At 39.7% G+C, this 21,215-nt stretch overlaps 1 protein-coding gene across 12 annotated transcripts in view; it reads right to left on the reverse strand.

Moving 5' to 3' along the window:
* The window catches only part of ARHGAP26 (Rho GTPase activating protein 26), a 199,368-nt gene that overhangs the window by 12,398 nt on the left and 165,755 nt on the right, over positions 1-21,215 (reverse strand). For 5 of the 12 annotated variants that reach the window (XM_083728263.1, XM_083728256.1, XM_083728260.1 and 2 more), the window contains 2 exons: positions 4,092-4,163; positions 2,099-2,209 (listed from right to left, as the gene is read on the reverse strand). The exons of 2 other annotated variants lie outside the window; for them this stretch is intronic. In XM_083728263.1, coding sequence (XP_083584389.1) covers positions 2,099-2,209; positions 4,092-4,163 — 183 coding nt within the window. Of the gene's footprint in view, positions 1-2,098; positions 2,210-4,091; positions 4,164-13,079; positions 17,149-21,215 lie in introns of those variants that run through there. 5 more of the 12 variants (XM_083728262.1, XM_083728261.1, XM_083728257.1 and 2 more) reach the window with 2 other exon arrangements.

The raw sequence follows: 21,215 nt of genomic DNA on the forward strand, positions 1-21,215 counted from the left end.
TGCCCTGTTAATAAACTATAATGTCTACCATGCATCCCTGTAAAAAGCAAGCAAGTGAGCGAGTGAGAGAGATAGATAGTGAGAGAGAGAGATAAGGAAAAAGAACAAGGTTATTAGCTGATTGCATAGAACTCCTACGCAAGGTTAACCCTGAAGAATTTTAAGACATCGTGTTAACTTCACTGCTTAGCAAACATCTGAAGGAATGCAGAGGTCTTCATCATTTGTGTTCCAGAGAAAGGATGGGTGTTGCCATTTCAAGGTTACATACAGCAATGAATTTCCTTTGACCGATACCAGGCGCCAAGGCCGCCCAGAAGTTCTGTCCCTGATCCAAAGAGATATCTGTGGTTGCTTAGTAGTCATCCTGCACATTCTCAGAAGAACTGAGGTTTCAGGATGAATCATGGACACACATTACAGCATCACAAGCAACTACTGTAACAACTTTTACACAGGCAGCAGACATGTGAATGCACATTGTATGTGGATTTCCATCGCTGTCACGGCGATCCTGCCATGGTTACTTGTAAAGAAAACTGTTTTCTGTCCAGTGTAACTTCATGATCATGAGCCCTACGCTATGCCACTTAGTAAAGGGGTTTAATCTCCAGTTATTGTCAATGTAAGGTAAGAAAGCTATATAACAAAATGTATTTTGAATATAATATACAAACAAGCCCAAAGAATCAAACCTACTAAGATCAAAGGAAGCACTTCCCACTTTGGGTTCAACTTGTTGAGTGGAAGCTAATCAATATAGGGTTGGATGGATTTGTACACTTCTGCTCTATGTCACTTTCACATGTGTTCATTCGCTGGTTCATCTCACCTTTCATGTAAGAATCAGTAAGGCAGCTCCAAAAGTAGTGCTTGCTTGTATTGAATTGAAAAAGGGGGAAATGCTCCTAGCAGTGCAGAGTAAACTAATGCATGGATGCAGGCATCTTAATCAAGGCACACATCTGGCCATCATGGAGACCATACATTAGCTGAGTTTGTCCTTGTGACTGCTCTTGCATTTTCTGCAGTTCTCCCCCAAAGTGGATCAGGGCCCAAGGAAGTTCATTTTCAACTTGGGACTCCCTTCCTCTGGACTGTTTTGCGCAATTTTTAAAAATTGGGGGTGGGATACTTTTTCTGTGCATTTTGTACACTTGAACAATAATCCTTGAGTTTATTGCTGAATTAAAACTGCTAGAAAAACTGCAGCCAGTGGAAATTGTTAGTAAACAATGTTTCTAGCATGGGGTACCCAACTGTTGTTGAAATGTAAGGTTAGCTTGTAAACGAGAAGAGGACACCATCTCAAATAAAGATAGCCCAAGTCCTGGGAACCAATGCTGGGCAAACATTTGTGGCTACCATTCTGTACTTACTTACCTGGGAGAAAGCTTCACAGAACTCAGTAGACATGTATAGGACCATTCTTGGAAATCAATGAAGACTGTAATACTATTGGTCTATTGCAACTATATCCATCTCTTTGGCTGAATGGGCCTGAATTTTAAGAGTCAAACAGTTTTTGAATGTCTGTAAATGGTCAGTATATATTCACCCATATTAAATGTTCCTGTTCTCATAAACATCACAACCTCACTGCCTCAAAAACCCTCTATTCTCACTGACACAACTGAATCTGAAAAAAGGAAAACTGGACTGTAGTTAAATGTCAGGCTTAAAAAAGATATAATGCATTTTTTATCTGAAACTATTCACATTTGGGGAATGGAAATGAAAGCTTACCTACTGCAGAGACGGTTTTAGTGAGTATCAAGCAAGTCCAGCAATTGGGCAAATATAAAACAAAGTCAAACACAACTGAAGCGGATTCTCCAAAGCTGGGATAAGAAGAAAGCTAAGGTAGACAGTGCTTAGATCACTCAACCAATCACTCCTCTGGAGGTCATGGAATGTTTCAAAGTTTCCTTTCCTGATGCCTGACAGCAGCTGAGGGATTGTGACACTCTGGTAACTAAAAGAAGCTGGGCCACAGTGAGGAAGCAACGCAGGGAAAAAGAAGCTTGTAAACGTAAAATATGATAGCAGCAGTGGCAACTTAATTGAGCAAAACAAAACCCTCAAACCTGCAACAGACCTGATGGGGGATGAGTCGCTGGACGTAGAGGAGGTGGGCATAGGGCTGGATGGTGCAGAGAACATAGGCCAGGACGGTGAAAGGGGTGACGTTGGACTTGGATTCTGAGGGCTGCAAGACAGAACCGGATAACTCATCAAGACACAGGAAACCACAACACAGACAGATACACACACTTAAGGTGCTTGGGAAATTTTCGTAGCATCAGAGGAAACTACAAAATGGAAATGTTGGGAACTCCGGAAAATTGCTACAAGACTGGAGGTTTGTTTATCCACATGCAAACACATGTGTGCACACAGCCACGCCTCCCCATTACACCTGGTTTGTCATTACCTGGCTGGCAACCTTGGCTCTTTGCCTCATTCAGTAATAGCATTCCAAACTACAGAGCCCACCTCACTGCACACAGCTGCTTACGTTTTCATATTTCCAAACAACTAACAACATTTCCAAACAACCAACGCCCACAACTTTTATTTCAGTTTGTTCTGGTGCTATGTGTGTGCATCGTGAAAAATGATACCCTGTTTGCATTTAGGAGTAAATGAGCATGCTGGAAAGCCAAGTGAGCATGCTGTTAAAAGGAGGGCAAGGAAGAAGTGCTAGTGCTGCCTCTTCCACTCCAAATGGAATGCCAGTAAGACAAGACAACAACAAAACCCACCACCCTGCCCCACAATAAATCAGGTAGAAATGAAAAACTGAATTTCCACTGAGATGGTGTTAATACAAAGTACATTTAACATGCCCTCTGTCAGTAGCAATGAGCAGGCCTGTGTTGCTGACCTTGCTTCCCAAAGCTATGCACTGCTGCCAGTTACTGAGAGAAGGGGGAGCAAGGCAGCAGGGAACTCGGCACGGTGCAGGCGCGGTGTCAAGATCACTTGATACTGTATCCCACTGCTGTACCCACACCATCCCAAGCTGCCTGCTACTTTGGTCCTCCCTCTCTCCCTCCTGGCAACCAGCAGTAGTACACTGTCTTCTTTGATTCTCATATAGAAGAAAAGAGGCACATATTTGAGTACAATTTCTAAATACAATTATCACTTCAGTACACAGCTCAGCAAATTTCTCTACCACCAGCCCTAAAGGATCTTTACTTTTCTGAGCACAATTCAAAGCGTTGGTGCTGACAGCCTCGGCCAGTATACCTGAAGGAGCGTCTCCACCTCCATCATTCTTCCCGGACACTGAGGTCCAGCGCTGAGGGCCTTCTGGTGGTTCCCTCACTGCGAGAAGTGAGGTTACAGGGAACCAGGCAGAGAGCCTTCTCGGTAGTGGCACCCGCCCTGTGGAATGCTATCCCATCAGACATCAAGGAGATAAATAACTACCTGACTTTTAGAAGATGTCTGAAGGCAGCACCTTTTAATGTTTGATGTCTCACTATGTTTTGTTGGGAGCTGCCCAGAGTGGCTGGGGCAACCTAGTCAGATGGGCGGGGTATTATAATTATAATTACCACTAGAAACCTAGTTTAGGAGGTTCCAATAAGGACCAATCTACTAGAGCACCATCAGCTTGCAGTTGAGGATAATATGGGTAACATCCAAGTAACTAAGACTGCTTGTCACTAATGGCCAGAATGTTGTCAAGAAATGTTTGCAGTCCCCTTCCCTCAAACATATTACCCCACTTTTGGAGGGGTTGGGTTTGAATACCTGGTTCTGGTTGAAGAGCAGCACCAATGGGTTACTTTCTTGTCATTCATTCAATTTGGATTTCAGAATTTCGTAAAGACTGCTGCACATGCTCAGTATGATCTTATTATGGCTTCCTGCTGCTGCTACTCATTTGTGCTATCTTTTTTCCTTGCAGGTAAACCATACACAGGGGACAATTATGCACAATAACACACCATTTATTTTTATTCTATGGAAAACACACCAGTTAAATTGTAGCTTGTATATGGGCCTTGCGAATTCCCTGCTGAGGGACACATGGATAAACAGATCAATTAGAAACATCATGCCAGAAAAAGACAAACCTGGCTTCCACCTTTTCAGGATGAAGAGATGTGTGAAAAGTTTGTGAAAGGTGAAAGTAGGGAACATTTTTCCTTTAAATAAAAGGGAATAAATAAAAGGTTAAAAAAAAATGCTCAGAAATGTTATCTTTCACACACACACTGTACCATCCATTCCACATGCCCTATGTATATTTCTTTTCAGTGTGTGTGTGTGTGTGTACAGGGGCACAGGACATTGGGTACAATATCATGTTTGCTGACTGGGAAAGGTTATGGACCACCGGTCTGAAATTCACGGCATGTAATGCCTTGAAAGAAAATATTATGAAAATGATATATAGGTGGTACATGACTCCAGTCAAGCTCGCAAAAATATACCATTTGTCTGATAATAAATGTTGGAAATGTAAAGAGACTGAAGGAACGTTCTTTCACCTCTGGTGGACCTGCCCTAGAGTGAAGACTTTCTGGGAAATGATATATAATGAGTTGAAAAAGGTATTTAAGTATACCTTCCCTAAGAAACCAGAGGCCTTTCTTTTAGGCATCGTCGGCCAGAGGGTGTTAAAGAAAGACCGAACATTTTTTATGTATGCAACAACAGCAGCAAGGATACTCGTCGCCAAATATTGGAAAACCCAAGATTTGCCCACACTGGAAGAATGGCAGATGCAACTGATAGACTATATGGAACTAGCAGAGATGACTGGCAGAATCTGAGACCTGGGAGAAGAGGCTGTGGAGGAGGACTGGAAGAAATTTAAGGACTATTTACAAAAATATTGTAAATTGTATGAGTGTTAAGAAGATGTAAGATTATTAACAATATGGCACCATTAGGTTAGTTGAAAGGAATATGAAGATAAGTGAAAATATAAGAAAAGATAAATTTTGGATAAATATTATGCTAAAATTAAGCTTTTAAGGTTTGGATAAAATTATCTAAAAATTAGGGACACAATATTGGAAATTTATAACATAAGAATTGAAACAAGGTGATAAATTGCTGGGTAAAGTTTGAAAGACTTGGAACGCAGGAACGAGAGATGCGAGGAAGTCCAAAGAAGTGAAGAAAATATGGGTATTGTAAAGTAATATGTTATTTTGTTTTGTTTTTTTTATTGTATTAAGAAAATCTTTAATAAATATCTATATCTATATCTATATCTATCTATATATATATATATATATATATGAGAAAGTATACTGAATGGTCTTCTATTACTAGAGCTGCATAAACAGCTTTTTTTCAGTCAGTCCATTTTGACAAGATTTGTATGAAGATTCTCCTTACTTGGAGTTGAATGGAACTATGAAACTGGTCTTGCTTTTCTGGCCAGAATTACTCATGGGTGTGGTTTTCTTGCAAAGGCGAAAGAAGTAACACGAAATGGAAGGAACTGTATATGCCTCATTCTGAAATTAATTGCAGAAATTCTCAAAGAGAATCAGTTAACCGGTGCTGAACATGGGAAAATGGAGAGCTGTCTAACACGAAGTCAGATCATTAGCCCGCCGAGAACAGCATGGAGTGTCAGAAGCTTTCCAGCGTTTCTTCACAGCGGTTTTCTCCAGCCTGACCTGGCAATGCTGGGGATTAGATCTGCATGTGAAGCCTGTGCTCTACCAATGCCTGTGGCTAGCCCTTCTCCTGATGCATGGAGAAGTGAATATGAATAAGAAAAATATATTTACTCCTTAGGCTAGTGTCCTTCCAACATACAAAGAGATGTTTTGTTGCTTCTTGAAAATATGTTTGCTTTATTGACAGTAAATCAGGCACCAACATAATATCTTGAGTTCTTTAGTTATCAGTATTATTTAAGCTCTTTGATTTTACTCACATAATGTGGGATTGGTTTACAGCACATACACTGTACTGAACTCAGATAATTTTACAGTGTTGCTACTTACTTGTGGTTTATAATCCTAGAGCTCTAACAGGAAAAAAAAGAGTTGGGAAAGGAGGGGGAAAAAAGCATGCTGTTGTGCTGTTGAAGATCTACCAAATAATCTGACCTGGGCAATTAGAAACCTTTTTTACCAAATTTGGGGAAGCTAGCACTCCAAATCACCGGTTCACACATACACTTCCCCAACCTAGAGCCCTCTCATCAGCTCCAGGCAGTGATCATGGTATCAGTACATAGGTGTTTGAGCTGGAAGGTCTTTTTCCACAAAACAGTTTGTGCATTTTCCATATGGATATTCAAGTGCAGCAGGAATGGGAACCTATGGCCCTACAAGTGCCATTGGCCTACAACTTCCATCATCCTCAGGCAGCATGGCTGTTTGTTAGGTAAAATTGAGTACTTAGTCCCAATCCCTGGAGGGCACAAAGTTGGTGAAGGCTAGTCGAAAACCTAAGTTTCACTACAGGTTTGCAAGGAAGATATGTGCCATAGTGTGAAGATGGAGGAAGTGTTTTCCCCTCCCAAATGCCACAAAGGCATTAGATCAGAGTTAACCTTCTAGTAGTTCTAGCCGGCTGTGTTGAGAAAGCTACCAGGAAGTTAAGTTTATGAGAAGTCAGCACTGCAAAGCACATATTAAAGCAATAATTTAAGGTGCACTTCCAGTTGATTATTGTCACCAGCTGATAATAAATTTAAGCAAGTTTATTTAAAAAACACAAATGACTCAGAAATTTACAAATATTGCACATCCCTGTTAACAGAGGCCAGAAACTGCAGTCTTTTGCTTATCACAGCTTTTGGTTTGGCCTGTATTCAAATACATCACTGTGAAAGCAGTATGTAAATATGCACAGAAAGCTTAGCTATTTAATTCTGAATAATGTTTAACCGACAAAATTCTTATCTCAGGAAAATATACAGTTACTTAGAAACATGTTATGGTTAAAGGATATAATTAAGATCTTTCCCCCCTTTTCAAACCCTTGGATTTTTCTACTGTACAGAATCATTATTACGTTGAGGGAATAATGCAACTTTCTGTATACACAGAGCACACCCACACATTCACACATTACCATTCATTCAACTTTCCTTCTGTACATGAAGATCAGCAACCAAACCAATGCTGGAATTCTCATTTAGTCACAGTAAGGGCTGCTTCTTACTCTACGGTAACTAAAACTGCATCCAGATGCTAAGCAGGACACATGTACCAGATTTCTAAGAAAACGAGTCTCCAACGTATCTCCACATCACCACAAGCACTCACTAGGTGTGCCAGTTGATGACAAGCCATTCATTGAGAACCAAATCTGATTGGGAAGCCTAATTCTTAGGAAGATAGTTGCAGATATGTCTAGGTCAAGCCTACTTACCTTCACTGCATGTTGGCTTTTTGACTGTTAAAATCCTCAATACCCAACTATTCTACATTTTTTCATTGCTGTTTTCTTTTTGAGTGCAATTTCCCTCCTCTTGTTTTGTCCTCACAGGCATCGGCCTCATTTGTGACAAGCTGCCATTTAATCGGAGTGGCTATGATGACCTTAATGGTGTGATCACTTCAGGAGTGCTTGTAAACACAATCCAAGGGGATCCAACTGAATTGAATGGCAGTGTGGGCAAATGAGCCTAATGACTGCACAAACAAAGAAGAAACAAAATGGTTATTGAGCACGGAGCACAAAATGCTAGAAAACAAATGCTAGATATGCTGATGATCTTTTCAGTAATGTGTGGCTACATCCAATCAGATGTACTGTCTCTTAAGCAAATGTATGATTTAATTTATACCATGCCCCACCTCCCCAAAAAGCCCAGTAATTATAAACATTAAAAGATATAATTCAGTACAGCCCCAGATTCATCCATGTGGTCTCCCAAAGGTGGCTGCAAAGTTTATTTACTTGCACTGGAAACCCATTCCCCCCAAATTTGGCAACACTTGGGAGTAAAATTCAAAGACTGATTTCCCAAGAGCTTCAAATGAAGCCAGAATTTTGTCCATAGTTTTCTACAAAATACTTGCAATGTAAGTAATGGCATTGCTTCACTCCCAACTGCCCAGGCATCATTTTGCTTGCATTTCTTAAGAACTGGAAGCCAATGTGTTGCCATTGTTCTCAATTTTACATCAGATTCATGTGTCCTACATTGGAGTCCAAAAAAAGAAAAGACAAGAAAACCCACAGTGGGTTGTGTATAAGGAGCTGGTGGCTTCATTCCAATTTTCTTGTGGGAAAATATCCCCATCATAAGAATCAACATCATAATTTGGCACAAAGACAACATTCTTGACCAGATTAGAACAGTTTTTAATGGAGGTCAGTTGTTGTGAGTTTTGTTTTTGTTTTTTTGGCTGCAACTGTCTGGGTTTATTCTAGGCAGCCTTAATATTCGTTTTATAAAAAATGTAGACAAAAGGTAGTGGGGGGGGGATAAACACTGCATTGAATTTCCACAAACACTTAATATGAAGGGGTGGCAAAAATATTTCCCCAAATGTCTACCTCTTTTGTTTCTTACAGAAAGTCTTCACAGTCCCAATATACTGCTACTGTGGTTTGAACAAATAAGTTAACCACAACCAGAAAGATTTAGTGATATGACAGCAATACAAAAGGGGGGGAAAGCTAACACAGAGTGAGGGCCATCCCTAGTCCAAATACATGTTCCTCATTCTGAATTAGCTTTGCTCACAGTTGCGTAAGGGAAAAGCCAAATCTAGTTGCTACAGGAATACACACAGCAGAAGCTAAATGGACTGCAAGACTTTCTCTCTAAATTGGCACCACAGCACCACCACCTGAACACCAAGCATCAGGGAGAAAAGTCTCTGTGTTTGAGTGTATGCATGGGGGCGGGGAGGAAGCATGGCCTTGTTGTCAACAGCTTCTGCCTCAGTGGTTTTGTTCAGCTGCAGATTATATTTTAACATGGAACTTTTATTGCATTTTTATGCTTTATTTTTACCGGTAAAGTTTTTTGATGTTCAAAAGGATATTGTTTCATTGCTAATTATACCGCTTTAAATGTGGATCTTGACTGAATTTTGCAAATTTGATTTTCATTTGCAACGTTTTGATATTTTATTATGCTGTGTTTATGACGCCTTAAGATCTGCTGCAGTCTGCATAGAGATATTTCCAAAAATATAAATCGGTATAGAAATTATATCTAAATATAACTGCGATTTATGGGATCGGGAGTCTTTGTGGCCTAAAGATAAGGCTTTGAAGATGAGGCCATTTAAGCTCAGTCTTAGTTAAAACCAAGTAGAGCTCATTTATTTCTAAACTGTTGCCTCACAGAACAATATACAACTGTAGCAGTATATATTTATGAGAAGTGAGCAAAGTGGAAAAAAATAACAATTCCCTCCAACAAAATGAGACATTGACTCCTGCCCAGGATCCTTTGCTTTGTGATGTGTATGCATGAGACAGTCATAATTAGCAGCAGGTTAGAGACACATCTACATAGCAAGTTTGCCCATGCTTCACGTTGTGTATTGAGCTGCTTAACTACAAGGACAGGGTTTCACAAATCCTCTTGCCAGGGCGCCCGTTATTTGTAAACTGCAGGGAACACAGGGCTACTGGTTTTATGATTAGCAGATCAATGCATGAGAATCACACTGCTTCTGCTTCCTGCAGAAGGGAAATGAAACAAGATCCTCTCCCCCTGAGTTCTCTCACGTACATAGAGTGTTTGAGAGAAGGTCAGGAGGGTGGGTGGGGCTGCAGAGGACACACAAAGCTATACAAGTGTCTGGAGAGGAAGAACCCTCTCCTATGGCAAGTCCTCTGCACATGATGCCAGATAACTCAGGGAAGGAATGAAGACTTTTGCAGAAGGCAGAAATAACAAGTGCTTTTTAATATATATTGCCCCGACCATTAAAAAAAGAAGTGTTATAATGTGAAAGAATGACGCCAAAGTGTGAGAGAATGAATGCCATGCCAGCAATGTTCTTTAGTCTCCATGAGCTGTAGGATGATTGTAGAATGGGCATCCCCATCTGAATTATAGTTAGGTGGAGTGGACCACCCTTGGCTAGAACACCAGCACCCAAATAGCTTGTGGGAGGAACTGTGTCCTTGATCCCACCAAAAGAAAACAGGTGGGCACATACACTTTGGGGAAGTTATGAGTCACAGATTCACTGCACCGATAAGGTCGTTGTCTTGCAATACTAAGGCACATTCTCATCCGTGAATAAGAATAAGCAACATTACTTAAAAATGCAAAGTCTGCAACCTCTTTACTTTGAAGAATGAACCAACCTATGTGTGTTCTTCCTAGAAGTACACGTAATCCTGTAGAAACATGATGTGTAAACAAGTCCTCAGGAATTCATGTGCAAGTTAACTCTTTCAGATTATGACTATGTCTACCTCAGCTTTGATCTGCCGCTGATGTGGAAATGACAAAGAGTGCAAGTCTGCACTGCATGCCTCTGGTTTTGTGTCACCGTTTGTGCTTCAACATTGTCACTGAAAAAGCACAAGGGCTTGCTGTGACTGGTCTGGGTGATTCCTGGCTATTGTCCTGTATTCTATTCCTTTCCTTTTTCATATGTACCAATGTACCAATGCATCTGTGACCCCATTCGCCTGAATACTTTGCTAATTTCATATTCCAGGAGAAATGAAAGTCAGCACGTTTACTAGGGTAGGTTTGGATACACAGGTGCAGTTATTAAAATATAGTACTTAATTGTTTTTAGGTTTGTTTTTTATATATAGAAAACAAACCTGATTGTGCAATTTATGAGAAGTAGAGAACATATATATAAACAGATAACTGTGTTTTCTGGGACACTGACTGACCAAAGTCAAATTAGATTAACTGTGACAGTGTTGAAGCATATTGAGTGAATATACAAACAGAACCCTTTGAGAGTGGAAATTCTCATTATGTTCAGGAATAATCTTTTTACTTAGTAACATAAGAAGAACCCTGCTGGATCAGACAAAGGGTCCATGTAGCACAACATCCTGTTTTCCCCACAGTGGCTCAACCAGACGCCTCCAGGGAAGCCACAACAAGCAAGATGTGACGGCAAATAGCCCTAATCCAAATGGTTCACTTCTCCAGCCTCTGGTATAAGTACAAAGCTCTTCCATTAAAAAAACAACCCTACTTTAGTGAATTTGAATTGTCACCAGAATCAAAGTCAGAGAAATACACTTCAGGAGTGTTTCTATAAATAATATTTCCTTCGGCTATTATCTTGCTTTAAAAAAAACCCAACATACTGGGGGGAAATGAATGTCATAATAAAATTTGTTGATTAGATTCTGATTTTTAAAATTGTTAAACACACACACACACACACACACACACACACACACACACACCCTTCAATAGCCATTGGCTGAACACATCGGCACTTTAAAAAGTCCAAAGTAAATAAGAGACCTGCACATTCTGTGCAGTCCTGGACATGAGTAACTGCATAGTTGTTTTAATCTCAGTGTATCCTATGGGCCACACCATCCTTTCCCACAAGATACCAAAGGTAGAGAGCACGTAAGGCATGCACACACAGCTATAGAAGCCTATTTCTGCCCTCTAATGGAAAGAACGTGACATTTCCATTATCAAATGAGAGTGCAATGGCCTTCCTGCTTCTACCTTAATTTCACTTTGAAGATGAAGTATATGTTTCTCTGTTCCCTGGGCAGGAAAGATATTGCGGGAGGGGGCTATCTGCACTGAGGCCTACACAACATACAACAACAACAACAACAGGGAGGGGCTGCCACAAAGCCAGAAATGGGTACATTACTGGGAGAGGTCCCTTTGAAGACAGGCGGCCTCCTCCTGACGACAGTTGCAAGACAAGTTAAAGTGGCAAATTTGTTGGCTCTAGAATGTCCTGGAGGAAAAAAATACCTGCTAGCCCAGTTTAGAGTCTTAACCTATATTATTACCTCAAAGGGCAGATAAGGCCAGTAGGGAACTCCCAAGCTTAGTGTATAAACCTAGCCATGCTAAGGATTATGGGCAGCAAGTGAGGCTTTTCAGCTGTTTTTCATTACCACCTTGATTGCAGAATACCTGTACTCATGTGAGGTAGACAATCAGATTTTAAGAAGCACAATGAATGAAGTTCTCTCTGTGATGATTTAACCAAGCAAACTGGTCAGGAAGAAGGATAAAAACATAGAAATTTATAGCACATTATCCTTGGATTTTCACATATATTATCTCAGTCATCCTTATAGAGCCCTGTAGAGTAGGACAAGCATTATGCACATGGAGCTGTTCCAGCACTTCAGTGACTGGAGAAGCTCATGCTTGCCAGGAACTCCCTCTCTATGCTAGTCCATTTACAGAGGTTTAGTGTGGTATCTCCCAGGAGTCCTATTAAAGTTGACAGTCTGAGGTTTTGGCAAACAGCACCATCTTATCTGGTGGACAATACTATGTTACACATGTGCTGTACAGGATTTATGAGACAACGTGTGACAGATGCATTTGCAACAACAGAGCTATACATTTCACAATTTTCAAAGCAAAGCACTACCTTCTGAAGTTGATCAGATACTTAATTATATGAAAGTCTAGACTGGTAAATTTATTGTGTACTGTGTGTACTTTTACAAGAATGGGTGGGAACTGATTGAGAGGCAATTTAGGACAGTGGATGTGCTTGGTAAGGAGGCTATCTATTGTGAGGGAAATGGGACCAGCCCGCTTTTCCCTTTAATTCCTGAGCAGGGGCACTTATGTGGTAAAATTCTCCTTACCATTTAGCAGGCTAATATGGCAGGCTAATATGGATTATAAATTTGCAATATCAAACTTATCAAACTAAATGTGACACACACACACACACACACACACACACACACTGCTCTCTGAGCTGCCTTGATAAACATGATAGTAGGGTGTGTTGATTTCTTCAACTTCCGAAAATGAGGGGCGTTAAAAAGTTGTAACATGACTTGGAAATTTTGGTTAAATGACTATAATATAGTGTGATATACTACGTTTCCTTCTTAACGTTAACAATGCAATGCTGTATTTATACCATCCGTTCTGTATCCTGTTATGTGAAAGGAAACTGACCAGTTAAGCATGGCTTTAGGATATATTTTTATTAAACACTGTTTATTTGGAATAAATACTCTCCCAACCATGGAAGTGACAAAAGCACATTGCTTACATTTAGACAATGGTGTATAGTTTTACTTTACCTACATAAAAAGAAAGAAAAAGGAATATATAGCATCTGGAGTCCAGTCCCCTTTTCCTATCTGTTGTTGCAGGAGATACTTCTTATGTGAAGCAGAGTGGGAAGACAGATATGAAATATTACTTTTGACACAAAGATGCCAAAAGCAGGAAACAAAAAAACCCAGCTAAAATTAGATTTGTTGAGTTAGGACATTAATCTCTCACAAATGGCAAACACTGTGAAGAGGGAATACTATGAGTCAGCAGCCCAAAATATCCCACGGCTTTAGAACAGGCTCATGTACATCACAGGCTGTGGTTCCTGAGCAAACAAATCAGAGATGATTTCCAGAGGAATAAAGCCGTGTTAGTCTGTTGCAGCAAAAAACAACAAAATTTTCATATGGCACCTTAAAGACTAACAAATTTATTAGAGGATAGGCTTTCACGAACTATAAAAATCCACTTCATCAGATGCATGAAGTGCTACCCTGAGTTACAGGTGTGTATATATACATATAGTGATGGGGACTGTAAACAGTGAGGTGAGAAGGAAAGGGGAAATGCCGAAAGTTCAGGTGGTAACACAAGTAACCCACAGCTGTACAGGTTAATGGCAAAATAGTAAAGCAAAACTGCTGGTGTTTGGAATTAACATGAAATAGGGAAGCATGTATTTTTATCTTATGAACTGTCCTGAGATCTGATGAAGGGTAGTATAATAATAATAATAATAATAATAATAATAATAATAATAATAATAGAAGAAGAAGAAGAAGAAGAAGAAGAAAACCTCAAATGTGATGGTGGAATGGGACTGATCTATACTTAAGGAGGAGGGCCTGCTTTTGGCCTAAATGTTAAGAACCCATTCAGAATAACCTAATTTGTCTTTCAGGATTTAGGCTGCCCAGTTGCACTCTGCAGGCAAATCTGTCTTTGACGGATAGTAAAAACTTTTTAAATAAAAATATAGGCTAGCTTTTAATAAGTGACCTGCTATTTTCAAGTTTTAGTTATATTATCTCATATGAATATTTTGCTAATAATGTCTTATTTTTTCATTTTCATGATGTGTTATTTTATTATTGTAAGCCACTTCAGTTATTATTTTAATAGAGTACAACATAAAGAGTAAATAACAATGAAATGAAGTAAGTAAAGTGACAAAATGGTAGAGAGACAACAAATGTAGCATCACAGGTGATTTCTATTTCTTCTGTTAGACAGGAAAGTCCTGTGCTCCTTATCAGAGACAGAAGAGGAAGGCAGGAAGAGTCTCATCCTTGGGTAGCTTTCCCTCTGAATCAAACAAAATTGCCCTCCCCATTCTCAGGATGCCCTTCTGACACCAACTGGGAAATGAAAGCAGCAAGAGCATCTCCCACAGCAACAGCTATTAAGACAATGAAAAACTGGCAAAGTATTCTGTGCATTCATGCTGAGCCAGAAGAAGCTACATTACAAACTTGCCAGGGACATAATTGCTAAAAAGAACAAAATGCTGTCCTAAATGTTTGTGAGGAAACACAGCCTCTGTGGAACACTAATTCAAGTACTGTATGCTGCTTATTAAGAACTTTCGCAGTTCCTAAAGATAACTTATTTTATGGAGGATAAGTTTTGTAAGTTTTCCGCACCATTATGGGGGCATATACAGATCCATACTCAGAAATGGAGGGGTTTCAAAGGCTACATTGCTATTGATTTCCAAGTCTACGCTGTGCCTAGAGAGGAGGGTTCTTTACCAGCACATCATATAGACACAAGTTCACATTTTTTACAAAGGAAAAAGATGGCAAAATATGTCTGTACATATAAAATGCAAAGTGTCAAGGTTGATGACTTCCTGGAGAGAGTGCTGTTCTATACACTCATCAAGAACAAAAAAGCAAAAGAGGGATGATTAAAAACTGATTAAAAAGGAGGGCTCCTACGGGCTCCTTTGCAGAAGTGGCATAACTTTATTTGGAGAGATAACCTCCTATGATTCAGGTATTATACTTACTATATTTGTATAATATGCCTAATAACATTGTTATCTGGGTGGCTCACATAAATAAAAGAATATAACATTAATACAGAAAATCATTAAAAAATGCAGCAGGGGAAAAAATCCCCACTGAAGAAAAGATTAAGGGCTGTATCTGGTGGTGGCCTCACCAGCAGAAAGCACCTGTTTCTGTGGGATCTTGCATTCTTCAGCAACAACACGCCCTTCACACACACTGTAACTGTTCACACCACACTTCATACTTCTCCAGAGGATTCCCTAACCCTTGAGAGCAACCTGTGGGTAGAGTTGGAGGGACGGGACGCAACAACAAAACCTGAGTTTCTCACACTGCACAAAGCCACCAACTAAACCATTCATAAACACCAGTATCATGAAGAAGGGACTGAATGGCAAGGTGACTTTGCTCAATATACCACATGTGAACAACAAAAAAAGGTGTCTTATGGCAGGCTTCACTGTTGGTCCATCCATTTATTTAAGCAGATTTCTATCTCAGCCGTCTCTTGTAATCAAATATTCAGAGCAATCCATTACTGTCTGCTCCAATAGCTCTTCAATATTTTAGGCGATGATATTTTCCAAAATTGTTCTTCAAGATTCTCTTAACTGAAATTGAACCTGGGGTCTTCTGCATGCAAAGCATATGGTCTATCCCTGAGCTGTGAGCCCTTCCAATTTTTATTATTATTTTAACAATGCATTCAACGGACATACATACCATGCTGTATCCAGCTAAGTTCTACTCAGAACAGACCCACTGAAATAAATGGACCCAAGTTAGTCATGTCCATTAATATTAATGGATGCACTCAGAGTATGACTAACATTGGGATACAACCCACAATCATCAATGTGCATAACTGTATTGTTAAACTAGTAAAATATTAAGAAAAAACAACCCAACCCTACAAACAGCTACTTTGCTGCCCATAGATGTCTTTGTAGTTTACAAAAGTTGTGAAAGTTTTCATGAAAATAAATGGAAGCACTCAAGAGTAAGTGCCTTGAGAATTATGGCCATAGTAATCTTAACTAGCTGCTTTCATGTCCTGGGCAGAAGCTAACATTAATACCCCAGCAATGTGCGGACACCCTGAAAACAAGATTGGCACAACCTTCTGTCAGAAGGGTTTACCAGTGATTGTTCCAGTATTTTCACTGGAGTTTTTTTGTGTAAACCAGGTCAAGTTTTGGAAGGGAGAACAAAAAACAGAACTACACTTTTGTCTTTGTATTATCTCTCCTCCCCACCTCTTCCTTTAGTTCTGGCACTCAGTGCACCAGTTCTATGTTACTAGTGCTTCTGTATGCCTGCACCTTAGCCAAGAGCCCACCTTCCTGAGTGTTAGCTGTGCAACTGATAAATGTTTGTATCTTCTTTCCCATATTCTTGACTCCTTCACTCAAAATTACAACATTCAATGCTTGGAAAAAAGAAAAAGAGGCAAAAATGTAGGTCTACCTAGCAATATAATGAACAAGTTTAGTAATTAAATCCTTAAAAGATATTAACAGCCAACCAAATCACAAAGTCTATCAAGGTGTATATAACAAATGTGGATAGGTAACTGGGAAGCAAACAAAATCACTGATAAGAGAGATGCTATTTCACCTTTTGATTGCCCTTGCACCCCCAACCCCATCATCAACTTGGAATCAAATCACTGGATGCAGAGCATGTATTTATAATAAAAATGCTGCCTCTTCCATATACTTTTGAGATGAAGGGGGTTTGAATGTAGAAAAATAAAATCAACGATTCTTCAAAATGTAAAGTGTGCTAATTTGCGTGTGTGTTTTCTGGGTATGGTACTCTCATGGACACAGTATAACTCCCAGTCAGTCCACTTCAAAAGCAGTTGATCAACATCACTTGTCAACGCTGCCACCTTCCACAGATGTTTGGCTTGAAGTAGGCACATCTTCAAAGGCTTCAGTTGGATCAGGGGGGATTCTAAATATGAGAACATGGGTGAAAAAAATAGAGCATAACCAGAAAAAAAGACAAGCAACCTGCTAGAATTCTTAGGCTATTGATAATTTCACAGCTTAGCACTCCTTTGACAACTCTGTCTGCACATCAGCTTCCTCACGACCATAATGCTGCCAAATGGAAAGGCTCAAGGGCATGTTAATTGATGGTTGGGCTCCATTACAATGGCAAAAAGGATCAGAGAGATTATATTACCTCCATCTGGTGATAAAGTGGTGGTGCTATAGCGACAGCTAATTTATGAAGTTAATTAAGCAGAGGGATCTCCTTTCAGAATGAGACAGGATGTCTTTATGACTTAAGGGTTCTATTTTTCTCTCTGGATCATTAGGAAAAATCTACAATTAATGCAGAAATCTGAGCCAATTGAATGACAATGCGTCTTGACAAAGCCAATAGGAGGAGGTTAAGGCAGACAAATTCCCGTGATTGTGGTGACTGCTTCAGGCATATTTATTCACCGATGAATATGCATGAAGTACACTTAGGGGTCCCTTTACCTTTACCTTTTTACACTTATGATAAATATCAAAAGAGAACGAAGAACCCTCTAGGTTTGTCAGATTAAAAAAACAACAACTGTATCCAAAATCCCTGATATTGCTGACTGGGCCATAGAACATCTCCAAAATCCACATCAGTTCAAACTATAACATCTCTTATGTAGCCTATTAGACTATCTGGAAAATTATTGTAAACACATTGAAAAGTTAAAAGTAATAGAGTAAATTCAGCAGTAACAATTATTGGGATATAAAACTGAGACAGTGAAAATATAGGGAGAAAAATTAGATTATGTAATGGAAAAGAAAATATTGAAATGAACCATGGGGAATGAGAAGGGAAGCCGAAACCAAATGTGTGTTTTACATTTGGATTATTGTTAATTGCTTTAATTGTAAAAATGAAATTTGTTTTAAAAAAGTAAATGAAACGTTTTCAAGGGTGTAACCTGATTAAAGCGTGAAGAAAAAATAAATGAGTGGAAGAGTTAAGACAGTAGACTAAGCTGAGAGATGAGGCCGAGGCCAGCTGTGAATAAAACATCATAGTAGTCAATACAAGGCCTTAAAACGAAGGCTTAAATAGAGTTTTAGAAGAATCAGCATGAATATTTTGTTTGTGTGTGAGAGAGAGTGTGTGTGAGAGAGAGAGAGAGAGAGAGAGGGGGGGGGTGATTTAAGGATAATGCCCAAGTTTGTAAAAAAATTGTTAAAGAGAAGAGGAAAGTGAATCATTTGAGGAAAACATAATACATTCCGATTCTGCATATTAAATCTGAGATAATGATTTGATATTCAGGTAAATAGAGCAGTAAGAAAGATACACAGTGGCTCATCAGTGTAACAGCGATGTTGCAATCCAGAACAAGAAACCAAAGGAAGCAAGTAAAGACCAAAGGGAAGGGAGCCAATAAATGAAACCAGGTTGGATTGGGGGACAGGCAGGACTAGAAGAGGAAACCTGAGAACATAAGCCATTGGCAGAAACTATAAACCAAGTTGGGGAACTTATTCCATATGTTGTTGGACTGCTTTCACATCAGCACTGGCCAGTCTGATCAATAATCAGGAACAATGGGAGCTGTAGTTCTGCAACATCTAGAGCGAGTTACATTGGCTTATTGTCTTACCTATTCCTGGGACTTCTTGACAATTCTTATTCTATCGCATAAGGCCACTGTTGCACCTGGGCCCTGTGTTGATGTTTTAATCCTGCCGAAAGTGAGAACTTTCCCTTACTGGATTGCAAACATCTTGACAGCTTGTTACATGAACATTTGGACAATTTGTGAACATTTGGTGTCTTCACACCAACTCAGTCAATTGTCAGACAGACTCCACTGAACAATAAAATATCAAATGTGTAGATTTCAAACCTTGTGGTATCTGTCACCTTGCAGTTGGTAAATTAAAAACAAAACAAAATTGAAATCTGAGACTGGAAATGCTATAAATATGGAAGCCCTGTCCTGTCTCTCTCACACACAGTGAATTCTGCTGCTATGGAGCTCAAAGTTGTAAACACTCCATTAAAGGTTTTCCTTCAGAAAAATAATATCTAAACTAAAGCCACTGGGTCTTCTTGCAAATCCAAAGCGTGAAGATACCACTTATTTTGAGGAGATGAAGGCATGCGGCTGCTGTATTTGGCAGTAGCCACACAATTCCCATAACGTTGAGCTTTGGACTTGGAGTAAGACATGTAGAAAAATGAATAGTTTGAACAGTGAATCTCTGTGGATTTTAGAGAAAAGTTCTATGACTCAGAATTTTTCACTAAGAGGATATTCTGTTATAAATTCCCACGTGTCAAACGTTACCCCCCCCCCAAAACCCAAAACCCGTGCCCCAAATAAAAACAAACTCAGAATGCTTCTCACTGAAATGTTAGGATTCAGTTTGGGGTTTATAACATGGAGAAGAGATCTTCAAAGGCAAACACAACCATGGAATTAAGAACAGCAAAAGCTTTCCAAAGCCCACATGGCAAGTTAACAAGAACAAGAAAGGCCTATGCAGCAGGACAACATATGCACAATATTTTTTGCATTAAAAGCAGAAATAGCCACAGAAAGTAGCCACAACACGTTAACATTCTTGTTTCAGATATTGAATAGGATTCCCTTTTGACGAAGCAGGCTAAAATACTTGCAGTCTCCTCAAATTATGGATTGTAATTTTCCTCTTATGTGTACCCAAACAAGCCTGTTTCACTGATCTTGTGGTTTAGAATGATTGTTCTCCATTGTCAGTTCATGGCAAAATAAAGATCTTCAGGGCTTATGAGGAATTCTGAAAACAGAGCCAAATGTTTGCAGAAGCCCTAACTGACATACCTCTCACTAGATATTTCTTGGACATTTAGAAATCATTTATGTATGCAGCAGCTGGTAAGTACAGAGATCTGGATAGAAGAGGTAACACGTGTTTCAAAAATTCATACAATAAAGTATATAGCAGAGAACTGGCATGGGATGCAATCTGAGTTTCAAGACACACTTTGTGATACTGAACAATATGTGATGCTCTTTTTCTACAGATGAAATTATTTTGATTTTCTGGTAAGCAGCAAGTGAAAAACAAGAAAATCAGTTGTGAATCTTGCCTGCCACCACTTTACCCTTTTCTCCCTATACTATATTTGCACTAGTCTGTCACACTGCTGTTTTCATTGGCTATTTTCCAACATTATTAAGGCAGGGCAACGAAAGGAAAGTCGGGAAGAAAAAGGTGGGGACTCGTGTCTGCACTAAATGACTTGGAAGATTTAAGAGAAGGCCTTGCGGGGGGGGGAGGGGGGAGGGTTTCTCTGTGTGTAACAGTTTTAGTCCTTTGGTTACACACAGGGGAAGAGAAAGGAGGAATTGGTAAAGAAACAGGTGGCATTGGACAGGGGTAAAGATGGCATTTGGAGGAATGAGGAGGAGTATGTAAGGTAGTGAGGAAAGTAAATGTATGTGTGAGAGAGAGTTTTATGGCTCTGGAGACTGGGGAGAATAAAGCTGGGGGGGGAGGAAGGAATTGGGATGGGGTGGATGTAGGTAGATGGAGCTTAAGGGTGCATTAGGAGAAATGAATATGTCAGTGTCCCTCCTTTCTTGCTGTACTCAAACTTCTGCCTCTTCCATTCTTTATTTGGCTCATGAGAGAGAGATAAAGGATGCAGAGCCATTAAGTATTCCACAGTACCTTCACACATTACATTCCACTCTTTGTACCATGTGATGTCTTCAACAACAAGTTGAACATAACCTTATTTAATTTAGTGACTTAAGTGGGTTGGTAAGATAAAAGGGGTGGGCTAGTAGTTGCATGTGGTGGGTGGGAAGGTAAAGCTCTAGGGGGTTAACACATGAGGAAGTGGGGATGTTGATGAGAAGAAAGCAGGAGGGCAAATCTCCCCTAGTAACGAATACAACTGTGCTGTATGCAGTACCATTCCTGAGAATCCAACCTGAATAAAGGTAGTAATAGAAACAGATGTAAGACTTTTGCCAGACCTCAAAACACGAAGAGGCAAATGTG

Source organism: Podarcis gaigeae, assembly GCF_964106915.1.
Source record: "Podarcis gaigeae genome assembly, chromosome: 2".
NCBI classification, from domain to species: Eukaryota; Metazoa; Chordata; class Lepidosauria; order Squamata; family Lacertidae; genus Podarcis; species Podarcis gaigeae.